Source organism: Pseudopodoces humilis, chromosome 3 (genome assembly GCF_049639895.1).
Source record: "Pseudopodoces humilis isolate 2021_Gansu_Grassland_sample_001 chromosome 3, ASM4963989v1, whole genome shotgun sequence".
In the NCBI taxonomy this organism is placed as follows: Eukaryota; Metazoa; Chordata; class Aves; order Passeriformes; family Paridae; genus Pseudopodoces; species Pseudopodoces humilis.
In genome coordinates this window covers 11,638,425-11,665,612 of record NC_142202.1, presented here as the reverse complement: position 1 = coordinate 11,665,612, position 27,188 = coordinate 11,638,425, and the positions used below count along the sequence as shown (strand labels likewise).

The 27,188-nt window shown below is 47.5% G+C and overlaps 2 protein-coding genes and 1 pseudogene across 3 annotated transcripts in view; 2 read left to right on the top strand and 1 right to left on the bottom strand.

The window, feature by feature from the left end:
- Window positions 1-1,258: 1,258 nt before the first annotated feature.
- On the top strand, window positions 1,259-4,183 carry LOC148184575 (uncharacterized; annotated as a pseudogene).
- Window positions 3,902-7,488, top strand: LOC148184574 (serine/threonine-protein kinase pim-1-like). Of its 2 annotated transcripts, XM_088052392.1 has the most exons (6): window positions 3,906-3,998; window positions 4,079-4,129; window positions 4,366-4,735; window positions 4,940-5,116; window positions 5,402-6,633; window positions 6,919-7,488. In XM_088052392.1, exons 3-5 carry the CDS (start codon window positions 4,408-4,410, stop codon window positions 5,788-5,790), a joined length of 894 nt encoding a protein of 297 aa, XP_087908518.1. In that variant the 5' UTR covers window positions 3,906-3,998; window positions 4,079-4,129; window positions 4,366-4,407; the 3' UTR covers window positions 5,791-6,633; window positions 6,919-7,488. The 2 variants fall into 2 exon arrangements, with proteins under 2 accessions (XP_087908517.1, XP_087908518.1); XM_088052391.1 differs by lacking the exon at window positions 4,079-4,129 and having other exon boundaries at window positions 3,902-3,998.
- Window positions 7,489-10,268: 2,780 nt separating this feature from the next.
- The window catches only part of ACSS1 (acyl-CoA synthetase short chain family member 1), a 31,599-nt gene continuing 14,679 nt past the window's right edge, over window positions 10,269-27,188 (bottom strand). Inside the window, exons 5-14 of the mRNA XM_005533020.3 lie at window positions 26,545-26,697; window positions 24,763-24,910; window positions 24,337-24,474; window positions 23,655-23,747; window positions 19,746-19,858; window positions 19,258-19,384; window positions 17,487-17,614; window positions 15,971-16,034; window positions 15,281-15,399; window positions 10,269-13,976 (exon numbers count right to left, since the gene is read on the bottom strand). Of these exons, the coding sequence (XP_005533077.2) occupies window positions 13,803-13,976; window positions 15,281-15,399; window positions 15,971-16,034; window positions 17,487-17,614; window positions 19,258-19,384; window positions 19,746-19,858; window positions 23,655-23,747; window positions 24,337-24,474; window positions 24,763-24,910; window positions 26,545-26,697 (1,257 nt within the window). The 3' untranslated portion in view covers window positions 10,269-13,802. The remainder of the gene's footprint in view (window positions 13,977-15,280; window positions 15,400-15,970; window positions 16,035-17,486; window positions 17,615-19,257; window positions 19,385-19,745; window positions 19,859-23,654; window positions 23,748-24,336; window positions 24,475-24,762; window positions 24,911-26,544; window positions 26,698-27,188) is intronic.

Below are 27,188 nucleotides of genomic sequence, written 5' to 3'. Positions count from 1 at the left end.
AGACCCTTTCTCAGCACCTCTTGTTGACCTTCTGAGCTTCTATGTCCTTAACTACCTCCAGAAGAATGTGCAAACCATCTCAGCATTCTCCCAAAGGACCCTTTGGAGGTATTTTGGGATCCTCATCCCTATAGTCAAAACCCTTTTTCGACTTTCAACCCTTTTTCAACTTTTTTGTTGCCCACCCTGGGAATCATGCCATGCTTTACTCCCTAAAATTGTACTCCCCAGTGAGATTTGCCAAGACCCTTCTTGACTTTCCCTTACCATCCTCTCTGGGTGTCTATATCCTGTTGATTCTACAGGGACCCTCCCTGTTCCACCTCTCATCTGTTTCCTAGACAGTCTTGGGAACCCATCCAATCGCCTGGTGCTGGCCAGCACCAAAGGCAGCTGGCCACCAAAACTGGCTGCCTCCAGCTTCTCTTGCCACATGCTGGACCCAGATGGTGGAAGGATCATGGATGAGATCCCAGTTTATAGGAAAATCCACAAATGCCAGAAGTTTACATCCAAAAAGGAGACAGAGGAGTCCTTTATGCAAATAAACAGAGAGAGTTCACCAGGACACACACCAACAGTGGTTTCTCTTGCAAGGTTTCAGAGGGGGCAGTCTCCTTTTATCCTAAATTCCCAGCTGCATGTTGCCCTCTTGCTTCAATCGTTGGCTAAGGTGGGTGCAAACTAAACTTGGCTGAACTAGGAAGGTGCAGCCTTCCCGAACTGCCTACCACATATCTCCCCCTGAACCTGTCATTTTACCCCAAAGTTCAGAAGTTCAGGCTTGTGCAGACCCACTTCTGTGTTTCACAAGCCAAGATGTCTGGGCTTAGTAACAACTTGCTGCCCTAAGTTAGTAGAGACCTTAAAACCAGTTTAAAAGGTATTAACACAAATACTTTCAGGCATCAAATTAGTTGTAAAAACATTAGCTTTCCTCTCAAGACTCTGAAAGCAAATGGATGCTGTAGCCAAAACATTGTCCTTGGAATCATAGAGCACTTTCTGGGTGTGTGTTTTTATCTGCTTTTCCATGGCCTTTGGGTGAGCACCAAAGGTGACAGCCAAGGGCGAGTGAGCGGGTGAGCAGCAGAGAAAGGCACGGGGAGAAGGGCAGACAGAAAGGCCCCAGATCGCTGGGAAGCAGGAGACCAAGCATCAGTTGCTGGCTCCCAGAGCCACTGGCAGGGCCATGTCTCCTCCATGCCACTGACACTGCACCTGCAGGGCTGAATCCAGCTCTGCTGGGCTCTGCAGCATGGACGGCAAGGACACAGACGAGCTGGAGCAGGTGCCGAGGAGGGACACTGAGATGATGTGAGAGCTGGAGCACCTCTCTGTTGGAGTTGACATTGATGGCTAGATTCCCCTGGGTTCTCCAGGACCGAGACTGACAAGAAAGAGGCTGTTTTCTCATGTTCAGGCTTAGTTGTTTATTCTTTCCTTATCTATATTACGTATATACAGAGTACAAGGAGCTACATACACTAAGATAGAAAGGTGCAAAACAGAGAGTGAAGAATCTTTCCAAGGTCTTTTATGTGTCAATTTATCCAATAATCAAATGCCAAGTAAGTTATTTTTCTTAGTGACCCAATGACCCAACACCTGTGTTCTGCGCTGCAGATTTCTTTATCCAACCACTATTACCTAAAAACTCTTAGAAGAAGAAGATGAAGAAGGAAGAAGAAGAAAAAAGGGACAACACCCTAAATCTTCTATATTGTCTTTTGTTTTCTAATATAGCTTAAACCCTAAACTCTAACTTTCTCACTCAGTGACTTAAGAAAACTCTACCTAGCCTACACACTCACATTTCCAGTTTCTCCACTTAACTTTGAAAGCTGTCTCCATGGTGTTGTGCTAAACTCAGTGCTCTCTTGGGTGTCAGAGCCAAGCACCACAAATAAGGGCCTATTTTCTGTATCTCTGACCCCAATGCTTCTCCTGCAAGGAAAGCCTGAGATGGGCTTCTTTAGCCTGGAAAAGAGACTTAGGCATAGGCTTGACTGAACTGTGGCCTACCAGTACGTGACAGCAACCTACAAGAAAGCTGGACAGGGACTTTGTGCAAAGGCAGACAGGGACAAGGACAAGGGAGAATGGATCCAAGCTGAAAGAGAGTAGGTTTAGATGAGGGATTCAGAAAAAATACTCTCTTGGAAAAGGTTTTCCAGAGAAGGTGTGGATGCCCCATCCCTGACAGTGTTCAAGGCCAGGCTGGATGGAGCTCTAGACAAGCTGGTCTAGTGCAAGGGGGCCACAGCCACAGCAGGGGGTTGCAACGATGTGATTTTTCAGGTGCCTTCCAAGCCAAACCATGCCATGACTTCATGATTCTGGGATACCTCCCCTCCTCGGTCTCTGTCAGAAAAAGAAACTTGGGAGCAAGTTCCACATTGCAGACTCGGTCCTTCGGCAGCCTGCAACTGTCTCAACAGAGGATGAAAAGAGATGCCATTACTGACACAATTTATCCTTTCTACTTGAAAATTAAAGGCTCCACTCTTGTCCACTCTCACATAACCATCAGGACAGGGAATTCTCCCCAGTGATATGTGGAAAGAAAACTCTATAACCCACAGAGTAAGTTATAAGATTAGGTATGTATTTATTCAGCATGGAGGTATCTCCTCCAAAGACATGCACATCCTAGAGACTTGCCCCTCTCTTTTTATTCTCTACAGACTAGGGCTACACAATACACCTAATACACATTCATTTCCTAACCCTGCCTGTCCCCACTTCATATTAAAATTAGCTCCACGCCTCTTTGCGATTGCCCACTGCTCCTTGTTGGTCACTCTGGTGGTTGTCTGGGGGTCTTTGGGATGAAGTCAGCAATTTTCCTCTCAGTTGAACTTATCACCTTGTCTCCTTATGCATGCTTCTTTTAGTCCTTTGACCATCTTTCAGACTTTGATACCATTTCTCCCAGCTTTGTCCCACTTATCCTGTGGTGGCTTTGTCCTTGTATCCTATTTGCACATTCTAGCTCTTTATCTTGTAGTCTTGCTCTCCTCCTGCTCTTGTGGGAGCAGTAAGCATTTCATACGGTTTTGTCAGCCTCCCCTCTTTTAGTCAAAACACTTTTTTATGCTTGATTCCTAATTCTTAATTTCCCTGTTTCACCATGGAAATGCTTCATCTCACCCAAGGAAGAAGAAACCTACAAGACAACATTTTTATGCATTTCTGTATTGATTTATTTGGTTATTTCTTTCATAGGTATTTATTTCTCTGCTTGTTTCTTTCGTTCCGCGGAGCGCGCGGCGGCTCCTCCGTTGGGCTCGCTGAGGAAACGGACGAACGGCCGCGCGCTCCGGCGGCTCGGCAGCGGCGGCAGCGGCAGCAGCGCCTCTCTCGATCGGTTTTCCGCTCGACTTTCCGCTCGCTCTCCGTCCCCTTCTCCCTCTCACACTCACTCTACTGCCGTCCCGTGCCGTGCCGTGCCGTGCCGTCCCTCTCAGCCTCTCCCAGCCCGGCTTATGCCGCGTCCCGCAAGGCGCCCGTGGGCGAGTCGGCCCCCGGCCCGCCCCTGTCGGGCCTGCCGCGGTCCCACCTCCGCCAGGTTCTCTCCGCACTGCTTGTGGCGCCTCTGGAAGAGTTTCTGGAAGAGTTCCTCGCTCTGGTGGTGGCGGAGCGGCACCGTCTTCTGGCTCCGCCTGGTGCGGGCCCTGGCCCGGCCCCGAACGAGGCCCCTCCCCGAGCCGCCCCGTTGCCGCCCGGCTCCCGCCCCGTCGCCGGCAGCTCCCCCGAGCCGTCCCCGCCCGCTCGTCAGCTGGGCCGCCGGCCCCGAGTCGCCGGAGCCCGGAGCGGCTCGGGAAGCAGCAGTGCCCGGGGCGGTCGGGTGCTCCGGGCAGAATGGCGAGGGCGCTGTGCAGCCCGGGCGGGCGGAGAAGCCTCCCCTGGAGCAGCTCTACCGGCAGGGCCCGCTGCTGGGGAGCGGCGGCTGCGGCAGCGTTTACTCCGGGACCCGGCTCGCCGACGGCGCCCCGGTAAGAGACGGGGCCGGGTCGGAGCGGGGTGGGTCGGCGGCGGGCGGTGAGCCCAGCCAGCCGCTCGCCTTGGCTTGCAGGTGGCCATCAAGCGAGTGTCCCGGGATCGCATCTCGGAGTGGGCGCGGCTGGTGAGTGAGCGGGGCCAGCGGGAGAAGCCGGCGGGTCGTGCCGAGCGGGGCTGAGGGGAGGCCCGGCGGGCTGGGAACCGGGACACCGCGAGGGGAGAGAGCGTGGAGTGAGCGGGGGCCGCGCAGGGTCCCGAGCCGGGCGATGGAGCAGCGCGAGCAGCGGTGGAGCCGGGCAGGGGGTGCTGAAGGCGCGGCGCAGCATCGTCCCCGCTGACGGCATCGCGGTCCCCCCGCAGCACGACGGCGCCCTTGTGCCCCTGGAGCTGGTGCTGCTCTGGATGGTGTCGTGCCCTGGCTTCCGCGGCGTCGTGCGGCTCTTGGACTGGTTCCAGCTGCCCGACGGCTTCGCGCTGGTCATGGAGCGTCCGGAGCGTTTTCAGGACCTCTGGTACTTCCTGGACGAGCGGGGGTTCCTGACGGAGCCCGTGGCGCGGGGGCTGTTCTGCCAGGTGCTGGAGGCCGTGCGGCACTGCACCAGCCGCGGCGTCCTGCACCGCGACATCAAGGCCGAGAACATCGTCCTTGACCTGGCCACCGGCGAGGCGAAGCTCATCGACTTCGGGTGCGGCACGATCCTCCGGGACACTTTGTACACCCGAATGTCAGGTGAGCCCAAAGCCGGGGCCCAGCCGGGCAGCAGAGGTTCTCCCCTTTGCTGGCAGAGGGGGAAGAGGGAGGAAGGGGGGAATCCTTCAGCCGGCTGTAGCCAAGTTACTTTTCGCTGGGGCAGGGGCTGGCTGTTGTGGAATGGGAGCTGGCTGGGAGGGAGGGAGCAGCATCAGCCTGATGAGCTGCGCCCCTGTCCCATAGGAACACCAGAATACAGCCCGCCGGAATGGATCCTCTTCGGCTGCTACCGTGGCCAGCCAGCCACCATCTGGTCCCTGGGCATCCTGCTCTATAAGCTGGTCTGCGGGCACCTTCCTTTCCACACCAATGAGGACATCATCCGGGGCCAGCTCTTCTTCCCGGCCCGGGTGTCTCAAGGTGGGAATGCACCTTCAAGGCACAGGAGGAGGAACAGGGTTGGGAGAGGGCAGGTGGCACATAGGTGTCCTGCTCTTGCAGCCAGCGAGGAGGGTGATCTCCTGGGCCTAGCTGGAGGAGGTGGCACATGTGCCTCTCTGCTTCTCTCCTCCTAAAGGGAGGATTAATGGGAAGCTTGGGTGCAGCTCCAAGCAATCCTAGTGTGGCCTATGCGGCGTGGAACCTGGGAGAGCACGGACAGGAGCCTTTTCCCGCTGACCAGCCATTTCTGATTTATCTCCACAGACTGCCAGCACCTCATCAGGTGGTGTTTATCCATGGATCCAGCAGACAGGCCATCCTTGGAAAATCTTCTTGAGCATTCTTGGCTGCAGGACCCCCACCTGGCCCAGGAGACAGCAGAGATCCATCCCTCTACACAGTGGGGGGATCCAGGAGCCAAGCAAGTACCAGCTGCACGTGTCTCATGGCGCTCCAAGAAAATCCCAGAGCGTTTCCCTGCAGCTGTGGAACAGAGGAGAGAGCACAGCCAAGATGCTTCTGCTGGTCCCCGGCGAGTTGTGGAGGGAGCAGCTCAGTGCTCCCCATCCTGTTGGAGAAGTCGTGACAGTGCACTGAAGTTGCCATGGACTGGAAAAGGGGAAACATCCCCCTGCAGCTCAATGGCATCGTGATGTCCCCGCGAGCCGAGGCATGGCTGGCGTGTTCTTCTGGAGCACAGCACGGAGCTGGAGAACACCATCCTCGAGCTGCTCACTGATTGGGCAGAGCCGATTGGCTTTGCTTGCAGCCCCTTCCTGGAGGACACGCTCTGCACCCAGATAAAATCAAGATGAGTCCCCAGCTGGCGGAGGGGTGGGGGATGCTTGTGCTTCCGGCATGGCAGGGCTTGGTCTGGCCACATGCTGGAGGTTCCCCGCTCAGCGGTGGTGGGGAATATTAATATTTCCTCTGGCTGCCAAGCTGCTTTTTAGCAGAGGACAGATATTGTGTAAGGGGAGCCGGCTACTGGCTTTGTGAACAGCTTCTGCAAGCCAGCCTGGCACCGGCTGGGGTGGGGGCAACATGCCTGACAAAAGCATCCATCCATGTGTATGGGAGGCAGCAGAGGGGGACAGGTTCTGAAGCCATGCCCCAGCTGCTCTGCTTTGGAAGCCTTTGAGGAAGGGGTGTTTTTATGGGCGGGAGAGGTGGGGATTTTCCCCACCCATGGAGAGGTTTAATTGTCACATGGAGTAGTCACACCCTCCCCTGGCCTGTGACACATCAATAACCTTTGATGCTTTTCCTTGTTTCCAGGTCTTGTTTTGAATTGCCTTTCATGCAATTGTTCTTTGTTTTTTTCCAGAAGGATTGCACTGGTGCCCGGACCAGATGGGGAAGTGCTGGCACCGTCTGTGGACTGTGTCTAGTGCCTGCACTAGCCCTGGAGACCTCAGTCTGCAGGGACATCTCCTTCAAGAAGGATGAGAACCTCCTGTGGGATCAGCTCCTCTCCTGGCAGTAGGTCTCCAGAGGTGGGTACCCGGCTCCAGAGCACAGGTGGCAGAAGGGCTTGGGGCAGACGGCAACAGGCACAAGAGCATCCCGCGCTTGCAGCTGCTGAGGAGGTTGCTGTGCCGTGCTTAAGCAGAGGAGGTGGAACGTGGCCTGCCATGCTGCTCTTCTGTAAAATACAGAATGGGTTGGGAGGTTTGGGCTCTGAGCATAGCCAGCATCCTGGCCCGGGCACAGACCATGGTGGGACAGGGAGGACAGGAGACTTCTGCGACTGACTGTGGCTTTCTGGTTTCTCTCCCCAGGCTACCAGCACTTCATGCCATGGAAACGGCACCGCTCGGCCTGCCAGCCTAGGAGCGCTGGAGGGCAGCAGGTGTTCATTTGCTGTCAAAAATTAATTGCTTTGTTTTTGTTGTCATCATTGGAGTACTTATTTCATTTTTTCCAAGCTTTTGGTCCCCTTCCTCCAGGGCCAGCCTTCTGAGTCCTTCCTCAGCTGTTTGATGGCATTTGGCAGGGGGGGTTAAGTAACGTGAAAAAATCAACAACAGCTCCTGTTGCCAACTGCAGCATCCCTTCAAGAATCCAGACCTGCCAGCCAGGCCCACAAGTGACTTGGAATGGGAAATGGTTTGCAGGGACAAAGTTGTCACCCTGCTGCAAAAGCTGGAACGAAATCAGAAGCAGCAAAATGCCATTTCAGCTCAGCTCCCACCCAGTCTTCTGTCTTTCTCCTCACCCCAAGACAGGCAGGCAGGGCTGGACTTCAGCAAGGTTCAAGTTTTTTGTGCTCCCTGGCATCAAATGGATCAAGTAAACTCTCATATGCAGTGAATACAATATGACTACTAAAGGAAAAAAGGAAGTGTTGAGAGATGGCACATCCTTGTCTCCTTTGTCTCCCCATGAGCCCCTCAGAAAGATAAATGCCTATACAGGCCTTCTCTGACTCCTTCCCTGCCAGCCCTTCCCTCACTCCAGGGTCTCATTTGCTCTGTAGGCTTCACTGCCCCTCTAAACTCAGAGGAGCTCTGGTAGGAGAAAATGCTGCCTGGCATAGGCATGTTTGACCCCTGTCTCCTCTTGATTCCATTACACCCCCCCCCCATCAAAAAGACAAGAGATCCCCCACAACTCCATGGTACTGCACCGGATCCTGGGCTTGTTCCCTTCCCTGGTCCTTGGTGGCCTTGGCGAGGCTCCCGAGCTCTCCCTGTGTGCAGGACAGCTGCTGCAGCAGCGCTGCACCCAAGGAGCAGCTGTTCAAGTTCAGAGTCTGAAGCAGAATCCCCAGTGCACACAAATGAGAACTGGGATTTCAGGGGCTGGCAGGAGAAGCTAAATTCATCTGCTTGCTGCCCTTTCTAGCCATGGCCACGCTGATGGAATCGGAAGAATTGCCCCTGCCCAGGCAGATCTCAGAAGACAGGAGCAAAAACAACATGTTTCTGAGGTGCTAGCTGCTTTTCCTTCCAGTTTGTGAAGGGTTTTTCCATTTCAACAATTTCTGTGTGTCCCTGCAAGCAAGTAAACGCCACAAAGCCTCCCCCTCAAAGCCCTGAGGTTCTTGTTCACGCTCTGTTCATGCAGAACTTGTTCATGCTCTTTTCTCCTGGTAATTTTAAAATCTCATCCAGACTCTGAAAGCAAACAGATGCTGTAGACAAAAGATTGACCTTGGAATCATAGGGCACTTTCTGGGTGTTTTTATCTGCTTTTCTACGGCCTTCGGGTGAGCACGGTGACGCCGAGGCCTGGCGCCCTCAAGATGGCGCTGGGGAGCCTCCGGGGCAGCGGGGCGGGGCGGCCCTGAGGGCCAGCACAGGGTGAATTTCCCCCGAGCGGCTGGCGGGGAAAGCCGAGGGGAGAAGGACAGGGAGAAAGGCTCGGGATCTCTGGGAAGTGGGCGACCAATCGCCAATTGCTGGCTCCCGGAGGCGGTTCCAAGGCTGTGAGCCTGCGGAGGTGCTGGGCTCTTGTCACCCTCAGCTGCTTGTACGACTTAAATCGAATGTGTGACACTCACGCTCCGACCCTGCCAGACCACAGGCTCCCAGAACATCCCCTTTGCTCCTTTCTTGGCCGTCTGGGTAATACAATGTACTGAGATTTTTCTGTCTTCTTTGCCTTGGTGCTACAGAAAGGATCCTAGGTGTCACTGTCGAAAGTGGAAGAAGTTTAAAAAACACATTTTTAGCAAAAGCAGCTCAATAGACACGGGCTGGCTGGAACAAGAGAATCCCCCAACTGCGTGCTGCCAAGGAACATGAAAGGCTCTTTGGCATCTTGCGTAGTAACAAAATGTCAGGGCTTTCCACGGAGAGGGTCTCTAGCCAGGAAAGGGAGGCATGGCAGAGGGAGCCTTTTCTCTGTGCTGTGGCTGAGTTCAGGCAAAAGGCCCAGCAGCTGTAAGTGAGGTTTGCAGCACTGATCCCTAAGGACATCAACATTCCTGAACAACCAGCTTACCACAGGACCTTGCGATCTCTATTCCATGACCCCTTCTAACTGTGCTGTGAGGTTGTCATTCCTGGGAATGCAGAAGACCAAGGCAGAGAAAAGGAAAATCATATCCCCAAAATCCAATTGGTATAAAAAGAAATTTAAGTCTTCTGCATGCCAGACACAGGATGAACACTAAAAAGCACTGGGTTCTACTCTCCCAGCCCCAACATACACAAAGACAAAATAAACTGTCAACTCAGACACCAGAAATCAAGGCAGATACACAATAGCTATAGAGAAATAGAAGCAAGAGTAAGAATGGTCTGCCACAGCAGATTTTATTGCCACTGTTTGTAGGCTGGTAATTTTTGCACAGCCATGATAATTTCCACTGAAGAAGGTGGAAATTATGTTCCCAAATCCTTCTATCCCAGACAAAACAGGGCTGGGGTCAGTGCCATGAAAAACATGCTTCACCTCTGAAGTCAGTCAGAAGACAATTCCCTGTCCAGAACTGTCTGTTTTCAAGGTGGGAAGGGATCATCTGTTCCTGCATAATTTAAAAACAGAAACCTGTTGCTGAAATAAAATCTGGTGGCTTTAATTTATCACAGAGATAGCCCCTGCTGTCTCTGTAAATTATCAATAAATAGATCAGGGCAGCTGCAGCATTGAGAGACAAAGTGGGGAGATGGACATCTGCTTTTCTGTCTAGACTTTCCTGTGACTTGCCAGAGGGTTGCAAGAGCTACAAGTAGCACTGGAACCTTTCCAAAAGCAGCTTCTGGAGGTAAAGCTAATGATGTCTGTCCCCTCATTATACCTGTTGTTTTATCCATGGGGTAGGCAGAGGGTGAAACTCAGTATTTCTCACTTCTTAATGGACAAGACACGCTGCAGAGGATGTATTTTGTGTCACTTACAAATGATCCAAGGCACCTGGAAAGAAATTGCTTCTCATCTGCTTGACTCTGGAGCAGCTATACACTTTCTACACAATGCTGTCTCTCAGGTTGCCCACACACACCCTGCTTTCACTCCTTTTCTACTTGTGCAAGGTGTGCACAAAGCAAGGAGCTGAACTATCCACATCAACTAATGGTAATTAAATATTCCTGCTCATTATTCTCTGTTTGCATCACACATGAGGAAGTGTAAAGCAGCGTGATCTCAGGATTTATACAAGATGTGCAGCTTATTGACATCCAAATGTTCTTCAACTTTGCCCTTTTTTGCAGTGGTAGTTTTCTGGTATTAACTCATTTCCTGTGAGCTACTGTTTAGAGAAAAAAAGCAAAGCAAAACAGCAACTGGGATCACAATTCATCCTGATCTCAAACTCCTTTGCCTTTCTTTGAAAGTTCAGAGAACTGAGAAAGTCCCAGACGCTTGAGAGGATAGAAAGTCTGCCACCTACAAAAGAAAGCCAACCCATCATACCTGTTTCCTTTATTGAAAATATGAATACAGAGATCACTGAAGACACTGGTTTTGGTCAAGAACAAGAAACGTGCTTAAAGCATGATTACAAGTATACAAAATTCAATTAAAGGCTTAACATTAGACTGTACAAAAAATACTTCTAGACAGCTGGAGCTTTCCCTTTATAGAACTGGAAAAATAATGGTCTGTGTCTCCACCTGGGGGGAAAAGCACCATGACCAGGTCTTACTGGCAAAACTGAGCGGGGAAACAAAAGCATACTAGCCCTTTGCAATAAACGGCAATATGTAAAATTTACTTTGGATCTCTTTTAATGAAGCTACAAAGGCAATCTGACAAAACCATACATCACTCATGAACTCACAAAGGTTTAGAAGAATTCAACAGCTCTTTTACAATTTTACAACAGCTTTTCTAAATGAAGCAACTGTCCCCCAATTTTTCCCACAATCCCACTGATATCTGGCCACTGATTGGAGAAGATCAGCTTGTCTTAAGAGCCTTGCAGGCCTGGGGTTCTTCAGACTTCCTCCTCCCTGGCATTTCAGGCACTGAGGAAAACAGTGCCAATTCTGTGGGCTGAATCCCTCCCTGAGCCATAAGCCTGTTGCATATGAAGTAGAAAGCACTGTCACCACACACCAGTGCTGTTGTTGCAAAGCTCAACTCAAGCTTGCAGTGAAGAGGCTACTGCTGCAGTTAGCAGAGATAGTGGGTAGAAAGAAAAAATTGAGACTTCTCTGGATGGGAACTTTAAACTCTGGAAGGAAAATGTAAAATTTCAATTTCAGTTTAAAGCTTTCTGTAATTAGCCAACTCAGTGAAGCACCGAGTAGTGCCTTCTTTTCATTAGAAGCACTGTTCATAAGCCCTGCCTAGCTCTGTTTTTACCAGACTCAGGGTGCTATTGCATGGGTTGGGCACAGGCTGTCAGCTCCAAGAGGCAGTGCTGAGATACCTGCAGAAGTGCAGTTTTACCAAAAGACTGAGGCTGCCCAGCACAAGCTGTCCCCAACACCGTGTGGGCAGCACAGGAGCACCATGTGCTCTCTTGGAATACCCCGTAGGGGCCTCTGAGCAGGTGGACATCCCAAGCACCACAGCTCAGCTGTGGAAATGAGGTTTGTATGGAAAGCACCTCAAGAATCATCTAGTTAAACCCCCCTGCCACGGGTAGGGACACCTTTCAGTCGACCAGGTTGCTCAGAGACCCATCCAGCCTGACCTTTAACATTTTCAGGGATGGATCATCCACAACTTTCTGTCTGCACCCAGCTGGCACAGCTGTGAATTTACTGTACTTCGGAAGCTGGTCAGCCTGGAACCTCCCTGGCAGCCATGGACCCTAAGCCCATGCAAGCTGAGACAACAGGGAAGCGGGTGAGGGAGTGCACACATCTCTCATTTTCCCTGAGCAGAGGAACTGGATGACTAATGTCCCAATGCACCAAAGCACATTGCTCCTCACACAGACAGTGTTTGTGAGACAGTTCAGATGAATTAAACCATGGGCCCGTGACCACTGGGACAACAGACAGGGAAATTTCAGGTCAACAAGAACAGGAAGTTCTATGTCTATAATATAAGAAATGCTTTCTTGATTAAAAGGAAAGTGTGTAATCGTGTTCAAAAGTAATTTTTCTTCCTCCACAATGTTATTTCAGACTACATGGAGACAACTTGTTTAAACAAGGGAGTGTACTTTTTCTGTCAAAAACATTAACTCTTGTCTGCTTCCCACTTGAAAATTATTTAAGGAAGCAGAGTGGTTTTTGTTTGGTTTTTTTTCCTATTGCAGTGGCAACAAGGTAGTGTCCTAAAATATTAACATCTTGTCAACTCTATCAAACCTTCAAACCTTCTCATCTTCAACTTCCCAGAAAGTCCACAGGGTGTCTACTCACCTTATGTGAAAATGCGTTTCAGTCAGAAGGCTGGGATATTTAACAAAGCATGGTATTCCTTACTGTATTATTCAGTCCCTAGAGACATTTAAAATAATTTTCTTAAAAAGCAAATGCAGCTGGTGTCCTTGGAGGAACTCTGGCATCTAAGGCCAACACACCTGTCTTTGAGAACATATCATACTTCAAGCAGCCTGTTTCCCATTGTGGTACCAGAATCTCCTCTGGCCAAGAAACTCCCCATGCCTTTCCCAGTCTTACAGATCACCTACTCATTTCCCTCCTTCCTTTCGTGCCTCCAGTTAGGTGCACAAATTGTCTTCCCAGTACACAGTTTCCCTGGAAAAAGCAGTGTTGCTCCAGTTAAATTCAGGGATAAGTAACCCTACTAGCAAATTCTTCTGTATAGCCCAAATATAAGGAGTGCTTCAACTGGAATGTGGTCATGATAAAATGAATCCAGAAATAAAACAATGACTACATTAGTCACAATTCTGAAAGCACAGGAAAGACAAAGGCTATTCTTCACTGCTATTCTGAGGTTGCTGGTCTGGAATGCTATCACTTTCCACAAGGCATCTAAGAGGCACTTCGTTTAGCGGACTGCGCAGTTTGTGGATACCCACATGGCACTTAACTCTTTGGTAAATCAGCATGGCAGCAATGCACTGAGGACATGTAGGAAGTCTAGTCATGGGCTTTGTGGCTCATTTTGCAGCTGCAAGTGCTGGTGCTGGGTTACCTAGGTGGGACATGAAGGGTCACAGGCTCTCCATCTCTGGGAAGTCCCAGGGCACATTGTGGTAGGAAAAGATCCATTTGAGGAAAACCAAAGAATATATTAGAATAATGGGTAAAGTCAAGGAAGAATTATCAGACTAGCCATGTCCTTCTCATGTCTCTAGTAATGCATATGAAACATCTCCTAGAATACACAGAATTACTGAAAAGGCACCATAGTTGCATTGAAATACAGCTGCTTGGACTCAGATATCCAAGCTGAAGGAAAATATTGAAGAAGTGTTTTCCAGGGCTTCTTTTAAAACAAGAAGAAGTATTGTATAAAAAACATTTCCCGGTACAGTAGTATTAAAAAGAGGAACATTAACATCTGCATCTTGCTTCAGCTCATGTTACATTTCAGCATAGCTCATGGAAGCCACCAATATCTGCTCTACAACAGCCCTGAGTGCAAGGAAAAGGAGTTCACTGACAGTGGAAAACTGCAGACTGCTGCTAGCCCTGTACCATCTCAAAAAATGTTGTGGAGTGGAAAATCTTGTACCCCTAGAAGGAAACAGTTTTTAAAAATACATCAAGAGAGAACTATGTTGTTTGCCTGGTTATTTGAAACCTTCCACATTTCTGAAGGAAACAAATTCCAGAGCCACCTGTTATGAGGAACTCTTCTCCTTGTATTTCTGGTAAGCATCCAATATCTCCTTGACAACATCTGGATCATCAAGTGTGGTCACATCTCCCATGTTGCCTGATTGTTCAGTGACTACTTTCCTCAGCAGCCTTCTCATTATCTTCCCTGATCGCGTTTTAGGGAGGCGCTTTACCACCTGCAAAGAAGGGAAATACACACCTTTAACAGAACTTGAGTCCTGCTGAAAACCACAAGGAGATCTGGTTGAACTATCCTAAGCCTGGCACCCTATTTCATGGCCACAGCTCCTTTGAGACTCCTGGGAAATAGATCATGGAGCACACTAGATTATGTCCAAGGAAAGGAGTGTCACTAGCTATACATTTTAAGTGGATTTTGTTCCCCATTTCCAGGTTCCACACTAAGTGCTGCAGGATGCACAGCTCTTTTAGCAATCAGGTTCTAAATATGCTGTTAACTATTAAAATCTAATTACACATGAGAACTTAGGCAGCAATGGTGACACAAATCTCCACACATTACCAGAACAGACAGAAATACATATATTCAGCTTTACAAGGCAGGAATACAAAGCAACATAATTCTGCACACCAGCTGCAGGGTCTCCTACTCAAGGGATATCTTTTGTCAGCTGATATTTCTCTCTGCCTGGTATCTGTCACGTTCCTTCATAACCATAAAAATCTCAAATGCCTTGACTATGCCTCTTGGGAAGGACATAGCAAATTCAAAGGTTTTAGATAAATGTGAGCCTGATGAAGAGGTTCAGACACTGAACAGAGACACCAACAGGTCTCAAATTTTGCTACATGATCAGGCCAGTAGACTACATTAGCAATGTAGTAGCATTAACTGACATGCAAGGAAAGGACTTCTCTACAGGGCTACCTCAAAACACAGGGAAATGGAGGCATTCCCTTGCACACCTGAAAGTTCTGGAAGCTTCTCCAATCCACTGAGGATATCCTGGGCTGTTCCAATCTTGCCTGCTCCTGTTGTATTCTGTCTGCCTTACGTGCAGGTGGCTAAAGCAGAGCCCCTCAAAGAAGCATCTGGTCACTGCCTCCAAGAGAGAAATGTATGCAGGCAGACCTTGGGGGACAGCTAAGGGGCAGCTTTGTGAACTCTCCCCTAACATAGACAGGGAGCTTCTGAAAGATGAGGAGGCTTGAGACAGAGCTCGGAGCTCATCAGTGCTTCCAGGGCCAGGCCTGCTGTACAACAGAAACAGTCAGTGCTTTGAGGTCTGACATTGATGCTAATTATCACTGCAAGCTAGCTGGGCAGTGTCACTGCCTCTCAGTGCCTCTCTCACATGCAAACAGACCACTGCATCTGCCCTCCCCCTCCAGCCAGTTCTGTTTTCCTGCCTCTTTATCCTGCCAGAGCAGGACAACAGCATCACTGCAGGCAGGATGGTGAGGGTTGCTTGATGTGACCATTTCCTGTTGCTGGTACCAGTATCAGTCTCCCACTTACCAGAATGTGGTCAGGCACAGCGTACTTTGCTATCTTGGAAGCCACTATGATTTTGAGCTCTTCTTTGATGTGGTCTACACGAGCTGTCTGCTCCTTTAGCACTATGAAAGCAAAGGCACCTGGAAGACAAATGAGCAGAAGCCACAAACCTCATATTAGATAGTCTAGAAAGTCCAAGGATGCTTATTTGAACGCCAATGAAGGTTTCAGATCATTCCTCTGCACAATCTAGAGACTGACGAGAAAACCATTGATCTTTTTACAAAAGATAGTCAGACTCCAGGCCTCAAATGATGGCCCAGCCTTTTCTTGGCATCTTTGATTCATCTCAGTGACAATGACAAGTCAACATAAATTACCAAAGTGTTATTGGGATCAAAAGTTGTAATGTAAAGTCCAGTGTAAATCAGCTATTCCAAATCTGTTCAAAAGACATGTCTAAGCACAATCCTATAAAAGGAAGGTCTACCATATATACAAACACCATGTATGAAAACAGTTTAGGGAGTAGCACCCAGGTTAGGAGCATGCAGCTATTTTCATGGATATCATTGTCTCTTGGGGCTGCAGTGCCAGTCAGCCTAAGGATAACTCCCTCCCATTCACTCAGCATCTCCTAACATGCAGCCTGGGTTAGAATTTAAGGGAAGTATATGCAGACGTCATGTCAGGATACTGCTTTTCACATACCTTCTCCTTTGATCTTATGTGGATACCCAACCACAGCTGTCTCAGGGACCTCAGGGTGATCAGCCTTCACAAAAAGTAAAGCACAAATACACAAATCAGAACTGCTTCAACCTCGACAGATTTTGTGCTAGTTGCTCTACAAACAAAACAACCTGCCATATCTTGCTCTCCCCTTGACAGATCCTGCTGAAAGCACAACAGGAAAGCTGGATGCCACTTCCTACTGCAGGGTCAGCTGGTAGCCATGGCCACAGCCACACCTCAGGGATTAGCTCTGTACTGGCCCTGCTTTTATACACAAAAATAAGTATTCCAACATCCACTCCTAAGCCAACTGCACACCAAGCTGAATTTGCAATAGCTGGAAGCCCTCTTTCTGTTTCTTTGTGCATGACTATAGTCCCAAATGGTGACTGGCCACTGCCAAATCACAAGCAAAACCAGTCTTGCACTGCTCAGTGCTACAGAGAACTGTGTCCAGCAGAGGTAAAAAGTCAAGTTGCCAACATCACAGTCCACACTGGACTTGTGTTTATAAGTGCCCAAAGCATACAAGAAGGCAGAAAGAATCAGATTTCTTTATTCCCTAACCCAAATGCATTTCTGTTATTATGCTGCACAACAATGATTACTTCTGTTGCACTACAGAGTTTAATTTAACACTCTTCTGCAGTAAGAAGTGCACAGACCAGAAGAAACCATGTATCTGCATCCCACACCAAAGAATGGATTATGTTATCTTGGATTAAAATATGGAAGTAAACATCATAGAGCAATCCAGGCACATAAATGTATTTGCTTTTACATATGCATACACATACATAGATTGTGAGAGGAACTGGATCCTATAGCTGCAATCAGAAACTTGCACAGACAAAAGAATTACAGAGGATAAAGTAGGATCCTGTGTTCTATGTGAACACAGCTCAGGTTCATCAGATGTTACATTTAAGTGCCATTTGCAAGCAAGGCACATAATATAGAAATAAATATACAAGTCAAGCTTTAAATTAAAGACTCTGAGGACTTTTTGTTTTCAATTCCCAGTTATAAAATTATTTTCTTGATGACAGGCTAGCTTTGCAGCTGACATAAATCAAGGTCGCTTTATGTTTAACACTGCTGAATTCTCAGGCATACTCAGCTAGTTCAGGAACCACAGGTTTAGGAAGGAAAGGTCAGGTGTTAGCAGAGGGGAAGGAGGACATAGGAGAGACACTTATGGAGCGTCCACCAGCATCCAAAACAACTGCAACAGTACATCAGAGGAGAGAGGAAATACAGCTCTGACAGCTCGATTGCAGGGACTGTCCACAGTGTGGCTCCCCTCACTTGCTCACTTGCTGTCTCCTCAATAAGGGAGCTGTTTCCTCTTGCACCTTTGCTATTCATTGTGCATCAAGCTGCGTCTATGTAGGGGCAGGTGTTTGAAGGCAAGAGACAAAGCTGCTTTGAAAGGGTCACCCTACCTCACAGATATGCCCTGTCAAGGGACCTCTACCTGCTTGGAACTTACCATTGCATCTTCTATTTCTGCTGTCCCCAGCCTGTGTCCACTTATGTTAATGATATCATCCATGCGCCCTGTTATCTGGTAATAGCCTTTCTGGCTCCTGTAAGCACCATCCCCTGTGAAGTAGTAACCTGCAGCAAAGACACAGGGCTGATCATCAGCAGCAAGTGTGGCAGTTTTGGCTCTGGTACGGGACAGACCATGCCATAGTACGGCAAGTAGGGCAGGGTGGATGAGGCAGCTCGCAGGCCTTCACAAACTCACATCTGTGTGACCTGCCTCACACCATTTCCCACTTCCCTCTGCCATCCCTGGCCCTCCTGTGCTCTACCTCGGCTGTGCTGGCTCCTAAAAAGCACCTGAATAGCACCAAGATGGTGAAGCTCAGGTCTCTGCAAAGATAGACAAATCACTGTAGGCAATCAGCAGCAATGGGAGGCTGATGTTCCTGTAGTAAAACCATGCCCAGCAACACAACGCAGCAATGCTCAGCTGGATTTACAGAACCAAGAGGGGCTCTCTGATCTCTCTAGGCTTTGCATGCCTACATCTACACAGCAGCTGTGTGCTCAAGCCTCTTGGGGCACACAGTACTAAGGCAAAACCACTTCAAATGCCATTTGCCATCATGCCACAGGCTACTGGTCAAGCTCAGAACTGCTGCTGGCTACATCTCAGCACACATGGAAAACTACAGCTGTTCAGCTGAAAGGGAGCAGCCCTAATATATTTTGTACATGGGAACACTGCCAGTTGTTTTTTTAATCATTTACACTGGGATGGATGAAAAGTCATTTTCCCTCCCAGCTAACAAGATTCAGATAACAGTCACTCTCTAGCATGTGAATATAGGAGAAACACTGCTATCAGATTAGCTGAAAATTCCAAACCACCCCATGATAAGCATGGAGGGTCTAAAACATTTGATGGAAACTGAAAAAGACCCAGGGTTTCCTGGAAACTCCAGTGTCACTAAGGAACATCCGGTAACACAGATTGTGTTGGATCTTCACCAAGGCCATGTCTGCATCTGAATCGTTCCAGTGGCACATCTGAGAAGCAGCAGGCAGCTACTGCTGTGAAATCTGAAGGTGGTTCTTGCCAGGACCCATTATTGCCCTATTCATGGACTTTCAGTCATGTGTTCTGCCCTTCCAGATCAATTAAACAACTATCAACTAAGTATCAACAAGACATCAAATGCAAATGTAGTGAGTAATAAGGGACTATGGGGTCATTCCGTTTCTTGTACCAGTTTCCCATTCTTATAATCCAGCCCTTTTTGTACAATTTTCAGGACTGCCTGTCTAATTCTTGCCTACCTGCCTTGCCTGTAGATTTCAAATCCCTTTCAGTTTCTTTCCCTGAGTAAAGACATTTGTCTTGTCCAATGTCCTACAAAAAATGCTTTCCTGCTACTTCTAGTTACTTACCAGACAACTTGGCTACATTTTAAAACGGGAAGTTGTAACACAGGGTTAAGATTCAGTGATGCAGGAGGTATTTCCCATCAAATATGCCTTTTTCCAAGTGAGATATAAAGCACCAGGGAAAAGATATTTGGACTTTAAAGCTTGGGTGTTAAAGTTTTCTAGAAAATACATCCCTTTTGACAGCTAGAAAGGTCAACACTGCCTAAAACCATCAGGGCATGCTTGCAACCTGTGATACATACCTCAGAGCATTATGGCACAGAAATAGCAGAAAGTACTGCTGAAAATATTCAGTATGCTTATACTGCAGTGAAACTGCCTTCCCTTGGCAATTTCCTTACCTGGGTAGGCTTTGAAATAAGCATCAATAAAGCGCTGGTGATCTCCATGGATTGTTCTTGCCATGCCAGGCCATGGCTGGGCAATGCAGAGTGCACCAGACACACCATTGCCCTCCATAACCTCTCCCTGCAGGTTTAAGCACAGGCAGGATGAACAGGTGAAAAAAAGAGGAATAGTAAAGAGCTTCTGTGTCATTGATCTGGCAAGAATCACCCTGTTGCTCAAGTGGATGGTCACAAGTAGAGACTCCTCTAGATACTTGCAATGCCCTGTTGGGAAATCTATATGGACAACTGATATATACTCTCTCTCTCTCTCTCTCTCTCTCTATATATATATATATATATAAAAATTGCTCATCTATTCTACCATTTTTAAGGAGAAACAAGCATCCTTCTGGATCCTGTTCCTTTGCTGTCCAAAAGGTGATTAAAGCAGAAACACACAGCAGCTTCTCGTTTGGGCACCCAGCACTGCTCCAACTCACATTCTCATCCATGAGCACAGGCACAATCCCAAAGAAAGGTCTCATAGCCATAGCTGGAACAATCTCAGCTTTCTCCTCTGAGGGCCGTGGGGCAATGCAGATGCCACCAGTTTCTGGAAGAAAAATGAAAACCAAAATATATGTAGTCCATCCACTGTTGGGTGAAAGAAAATTCCAGCTCTTATTAGGCCAAGAAGAAAACAGTGAAGCCACCTTTCAAGAAAGAGCCACTGGGAATGACTCCTGCAGAACCAAGGAGCACAGACATCTGAAAGCAGCACAGGCCTGGCATGGGCAGTACTCAGCATCCTCACTTCCTATCCAGAAGTGATTTTACAAGGAATGTATAGGCATGTCAGGGGGTTTATCTCCCTCTAGTGTTCCTACATCTGTCTAAGGTTAGCAGGAAAAGCACTTCAGGAACCTGAATTACTGTCATTACAGAGTATGAGATTAACCCACCCCTTACAGGCAGGTTGAGCTTATCTTCTAGTCAAAATTGAACCTTTTAATCATCCTTTTTCATTCCTGCTGGGATGAACATTAAATCAGACTCTAACAGTAATGAGGTCTTTTCTATTCTAAATCTAATTCAGAAACACAAGAGAGAAACAAAAACAAAAGAGACTAAGGCTTGTAAAAATACAAATAAATAAATAAAGGTAAATTCTCTATAAATAAAGGTAAATTCTGCCATGGAGAGTGCATTCCTCTACCACCTTTGCTGAGCTTGTGAAAATTGAAACCAGAGTTTGTAACAGCTGAATTTGACCCTGAATTTACATCCAGCTATGAAGAAGGGTCTCTGATGGCCTTAAGGTTTAGATCTGTAGCAAATGTTTTCACACATGGCTTACACATAGAAGTATTTCCCATTTCATTGATTCACTTCATGTTTCTATTAATTTTGAAAAGGCAAGCTTGAATTGTTCCAGGAAGAAGCATCACAGGCACCTGCTGTTCTCTGTTTGCACAGACAAAACCTGCATCAGAACAAGGACCCTGACTAAACTGAAGGTTGCTCTTGCTAAGCCAGTACTCATCCTAAATACAGCACTGAGAACTGTGTTTCAACAAGGTGTTTGCCACATCCTACACATCCTGCAGCCAGCCACACACAAGGCAGTAAAATCTCACTCCTGAGGGAGCTGCATAGTAGCAAGGATGCCTTAAAAATTATTCTCATGGGGAAGAACTATTATAAATTGGTTTAGAAGTACCAATTTTAGCCACTGACAGATGACATCAAGCAAAACTTCTAGGTTCTACCCTGCCCTTATGAAGCCTTTCTATTCAGAGGCAGAGCTGGCAGAGAAAAGCTGTGTTTCCACATTACCTGTGCCCACACTGTCAACATGGTACAAACCCACCCAGACTTTGGGCAAGGACAGCTGAGTCTGAGCAGGGGATGAGCACTTTGAACCAGGCTCCCCTCTGCCATGGAGAGATCCCATCTGGCAGCAGAGTAGAGCAAGTGCTTTCTGCCACCACAGACAGACTGGAATGACTGCTCTGGGGGGAATCCGTTTCAGAAGCACCAGCCCAGTCTAAATGTGAGATGATGCCAACAACAAAAGCTTCCAGTGTCTATTCAGAAATGTCTTTCAAAACCAGCTTCTGTTCATGGCTGTTCTTTTTTCTTGTGACATCAGTGACAAAAGTCAAAATACCTAGTATCTCTTCTGCATCATGAAGAACTACACCCAAAACTCAAGCACAGCTTTGATTCTATTACTGTCAATCACAACCTGGTATCTTAACAGCAAGACCCATAGGAATTTTTCATCTGCATACACCACACTATTAAAATTGCTTCTCATAATTGCTCTCTCACACATTTGCCTCATCCAAAGATTTTAAAGGGGATTCTTAAATCACCATTGGCTGATGCCTGCCAGGCTTTATTAGCTGGCAACAGGTTGCTGCTTCAGAGAGCAGTGTCCCATGGAGGACACCGCACACAGCAGCACAATTAACCAGCTATTCTGAAACTGTATAGGAAAGGTGACACTGCAGGACCACAGCCAGCATCCATCACATTGTTCCTGTCATCTCTTCCCACACTCCTTTTGTGTTTAAATGGCATATATAATCTTTCCAAGATTAATCTGGCTTCCTCTTTATTAAAGCATCAACTGTAGAAAAAGATTGATTCCACTTTCTAATAAAATCAATGTCATGACTATTTGTTGTTATATTATGCTTCCTGGAGCTGGTAACTGTTTACCTGCAAAACTATGCCTGGTTCAAGGTAAGACCAAGTACTCTGCATTAAAAGACTGTCCAGTGAATGTTTTTAAACCTCTCACCTGACAGTTGTTGCTCCAAAATCCCAGGACAAATGCAGTTTAATACAAGATCTAACACTGTACTTTGGAGGAAATAAAAAACACAGTATGAACACTGCATGTACCAGTTAACAAAAAAAACCACCAAAAAGTGTTAGGACAAAACTGTATTCTTATCAATTACATCAATGCGCAGTAATCAATTGCTTCTCCATGGTGTTTTCCTTCAGAGCAGCGAGGAAGAAAGCATACGATGAGGAAAGATTTAGCCTGTCATCTTCCCTTCTGCTCAGCATGTAGGAACCCAAAAGATAAAAGAAATCAGTAGCTGAAGTAGATAGCAGTTAATATTGCTGCTCTGAATTCTGAGGTGTTTTTATTTCAAATCTGAAAATTTAAAAAAAAAGAGCCTGCAAGTCTGGTCTGGATTAAATGGAACTTGGTTGTGTGCCAGAAGAAAATTTATCACGCTGAGATAGAGAGCCTGCTAGAAGGAATAAGGATGAAATCAGGAGCAGCTTGACTGGAAAGGGAATGAATATGCTGCTCAATGGCAGTCTAAGACTATTTTTCAGCAGAGGCAGAATGCCAGCAGCTGTGCTCCTGTCTCCATGGCAAACTGGATCTCCCAACTTGAGATGGACATATTGCAAGACACCTCTAGCCTGAGTGCTGTTTCCCTGAAAAGAGAGGACTGGGTGCTGAGAAAGGAGCCAGGAAGAAGGTGCAGGACTCCTTTGAGCAGAGGGCCCCACCAGGCAGCACAACCACAGTTTGGGTACAGCACATGGCCTCTCCCTGCTGCTGTTCAGGGAGGCCAGGAGACAGAGGCCAGCTCTGCTCCAGCTGGACTGGAGACAGCCAGTCACGGTGTCCAGCAGCTTGCACATAGCAAACAAACCTCAGCTGATGCACACAGCTGGGCCAAGCATGTTGCCAATACACAGGTGTATCCCTTCTGAGGTATCAAAGCTCCAGGGCCAACACAACTACAGAATATCAATTCAATCATGGAAGAAGGTGCTCCCCAGCAGCCCTGCTGGGTGATGGCCATGGTCCTCCAGCCACCTGATGGGCAGCGAGAAGGTCTCCACTCACTCCCTTCCAATCTGCCAGAGCAGTTGCACAAGGTCCCTTTGACTACACAGCTTAGTTTTCCATCCTCCCCAACCATTCCCAGAAATGAAAACAAAGCACATCTAAGTACAGATTGTGGCTATGTGGTGCTTTCAGTGCTTTTGCATGATAAGACCATAACAAGATCAGTTCAGTTAATAAACTGAAAATGAGTTTTGCGATTCAAGCTGACTATTGCCAGCTTTGCCCAGAAATTCAATCTCTGCCCCATATTTCTAGGTGAAATTGGCATTTTCCAGCACTCAAAATATCAAAGAACATTCAGAGGAAAACAAAAAACGCAACACTGCTATTGCTTGTACCTGTTGTTACATTGCTGTTATGTGCAGAAACTCCCCAGTGACTTTCAAAAGCTGATCCAAATGCCAGGAGGGCTTTTTTTGACAGACTTGTTGCATCAAATTGAAATGTGCTAATCCCCCTCTCCCCACCATCAACCTGTCAATGGTCAGGGTCCCTTGTGCCCCCCAAGGCTGCCTCTTACCTGTCTGCCACCACGTGTCCACGAGGGCACAGCGTCCTTCTCCCACCACCTGGTAGAACCACTGCCAAGCTTCCTTGTTGATGGGCTCTCCCACTAGACCAAAACAAGAAAGAAAACAACCTGAGACCCAGGAGACTGCAGGCAGTTCATTCTCCCTCTTGGTGCACAACAAGCTGAATGCATGATCTCCAAGCAGAATGCCTACAGCACTTTTGCTGGGATGCACAAAGGACTGTGATGCACTCATGTAACTGAGAACTGACTTTTTCCAGAAGGACCAAAAGGCAAGCAATGAATATTACTGAAAGTAACTAATCAGTGCAGGTCATGTAATAAGAACCTCCAGAATAGAAAATAATGCAGGGAAATGCTGCCTGGGTCACTATGAATTTTACTATGCCAGTAAAATTCAAAGTGATGCCTTTAACATTAGATAAATCTTTTTAGCCAAGAATGTGATCCTGCAAAATAATCTAGGAAACAGGCAATCATACAAAAGTTCAATGGACCCAAAATGTGATTTTGTTGCTTCCTCTGCTGAGAAAATATTTGAAAAGCCAGACACAGAGCCTACTTTTTCTTTCTAACCATATCCCATGTGGTCAGCTGAGCTCCTCTGACATCTTCATTCCACCAGCTAGAACCCTTTGTCTTTTTCAGATGAAGATTTCATGCCCCTTACCTGAACCCAAAACCTTCAAGGAAGATCTGTCATATTTCTTCACCCACTCTTCTCCATAATTCAGCAGCAGGCGTATTGCTGTAGGTGCTCCATAAAACTGATTAATTTTCAACCTTTGCACCACTTCCCAGTAACGACCTGCAAAATCACAAACTGGCTTTTTACCCTTCCAGCACTGACATACTGCTGCAGACACTCAGCTGAAAGGTTAAGAGCCAAAGACTGAGCTGTTACTACTGTGAGTGCAAAGCAAAAGCAATGACAGGGTTTTTTTTCCTACCCTGGATTCACAGATGTTCCCAAGTGTTGTATACACATGATCCAAAGCAATGGAGCTTACCTCTCCTGAGAAGGCAGGTCATGCTGGACAGGTCTCTAAACCTCTTCTGCCACATCTAGCCAAACCTTTTCCCACCACTTCCTCACCTGGGTCAGGGTACACTGGGGTGCTTTCAAACAGGACAGAGGTGGCTCCGTTGCAGAGTGGTCCATACACAACATAGCTGTGTCCTGTGATCCAGCCAATGTCGGCCACACAGCCAAAAACATCGCCTTCCTGGTAGTCAAACACATACTGCAAAGATAAATGTAAGGCCAGCTGATTTCCTGTTGGCAGGTGCTCAAAGGAAAGGTGCTGGACTGGGCATCCAGATGGGAGCAGCAGAGAGCACAGGGTGTGTGGAACACAGCCACATGAAGACCAGCCCAAGGTGAGGAAGTGAGTCGGAGAGACCAGTACCAGGGCTCCCAGGCTCCTGGCATGTTTGCAAACATACAGGAAGCACAGCTGTACCAGTAGCTGCTCAGCTGGAGCAACAAAGCTGCAACCAAAGCTCAGAGCCTTGGAGCAGGTTGCCTGCTGCAGGTGGTCCACATGGTAGAGCTGATTCTGAGGCACAGGGAAACTGCAGACCACAGAGTCTCAGACCCTTCCCCAATATCAACAGATTTCCATGAGAGATCTGGAGGAACTCTTAGGTGCCCATAAAACATTTACTGAGAAATATTCTTAGCTGCTCAGCTTCTCTATAGGAGTGCATCACTTTCCAGACGCTACCCTCTCCTTGCTCATCTAATTCAAGGTAAAGATCTTGAAGAACTCATTAACTTGTCTTGGATATGGAAAAAGCTTCCCACTGTAAATCTAACTCCTCTACCATATGGTGAAGAGGTCCTGACTAATAAGCAGTTAGGTTTATGGATCAGAACTAAAAAAACACCCCATGAGTGTGTGACAAGAGTGTCACATGTGAGTATGCAAAGACCACAGAGATCACACAGGCCAGCTGATCCCTCTACCTAGAAAAGACAATTCTCACCTCTTACTTTTCCAAGTGCCTTTCCCTCTCATGCACTCTGCAGGTGCAGAAAACACACCAGGGTGCAGATCTGCCTTCTGGACTAAGAAAGAGATGCCTTGGTGTTTATGCTGTCACTTAGAAAAGCTGACGTAACAAATGCCCTTCATGCAGAGAAGTCTGACACTTGAACATTCAAATCTTCTAAAAATTCAACCATGTCAGCCTAAAGAAAGAAAACCTTCACATGAATTGTGTGAGATTACAAACAGGATGATACCACTAAAGCCAGATGGAGATCTTTCACCACAGTCCTCTCCTCATTTCACTGTTACCTTTTCATATGCAGAGCTCAGACCAGAAGCTTCAAGAAGCAGTGCCTTGACTCTCCATTTTCATGAGAAAGGTTAAAACATTTTCCCTAGATCACCCAGAAAAGCAGAACAGAGGTGCAACCACAAGAGGAGAAATACAATTTTTGTTCTACAGACAACAAGTACTATGTGAAGACACTGTTTTAAGAGTCCAGATCCTCTCTGAAATAAGTAAGTCAGGCAGCCCAAAGCAAAATACTACAGTAATATCCACATTGCCAATGCCAGTAAGATACTTTCCAAAATCTCCTCAGCTGCAAGTTTTGGGCAGCCAACATTGGCATATTTTAAATAAAAGAGCAGCATTGCCATTTCCTTGCTTTCATAAATCTAGGTACAGGTTTGCATAGTATCATATTCCTCAGAACAAATCCTGAAGAATAATTACACAGTTCAGATGTTTTCCAGCTTGTTTACAACCAATAAGCCACCTGGGCAGCAAGCAGAGAATCCAGCATTCCTCCCTGACCCAGGTCTCTCTTGCTGGCACTGCTGGAAGGTAAGTGAACCTGTCCCAGAGGAGACAGCTGAGTTACCTTGTGCGTGACAGCAGCATACAGCAGGTATCCAGCCTGGGTGTGAACAATTCCTTTGGGTTTCCCAGTGCTGCCCGAGGTGTACAGCATGAAGAGCATGTCTTCACTGTCCATGCTCTCTGGAGCACAGATGGAATCTGCCTTGGTCATCTCCTAAGAAAGAAAAGGTGGTAATGACAGATTTTCATTACATGGAGCCAACCATCACTCCCTCTTGTAAGCATTGCAACATCATCCAGAGGCAAGAGCCTCCATTGCTGTTGCCCCTCACAAATGTCCGTGGATATATCATAGCCTATATGGGCTCACCTGCTGGAAAGGTTCCTGTGGGTACATAGCATTTAACATTCCCACCAGTACCTCTGCTGGGCAGAGAAGTCAATAAGAACTGGCCAGATAAAATAATATTTCAGGGGTGGGGGGGGGGAATGGTAATTTATAGCTGCTTACATTTCAAGCCTTTGCAAGCTGCTGGTAGGAATCCAAAATGTGACTGCAAACACTTGACAGCAGCAGCAAGGCTGACTGGGTACTGCTTAGGACCTTCTTTTTCCTCTAAAAACTGCATTGCTACAGTTAAACTGTGCATTCATCTCCCTTCCCTGGCCCCAGAAGTGGATGACTGTCCTATCCACTTAATCCTC

Coding starts and splice junctions, on each gene's coding strand:
- LOC148184574 (XM_088052391.1), top strand. CDS start 4,408: ATGGTGTCGTGCCCTGGCTTCCGCGGCGTCGTGCGGCTCTTGGACTGG. Junction 4,736..4,939: donor TTTGTACACCCGAATGTCAG/GTGAGCCCAAAG, acceptor CCTGTCCCATAG/GAACACCAGAATACAGCCCG. Junction 5,117..5,401: donor CCCGGCCCGGGTGTCTCAAG/GTGGGAATGCAC, acceptor TTATCTCCACAG/ACTGCCAGCACCTCATCAGG.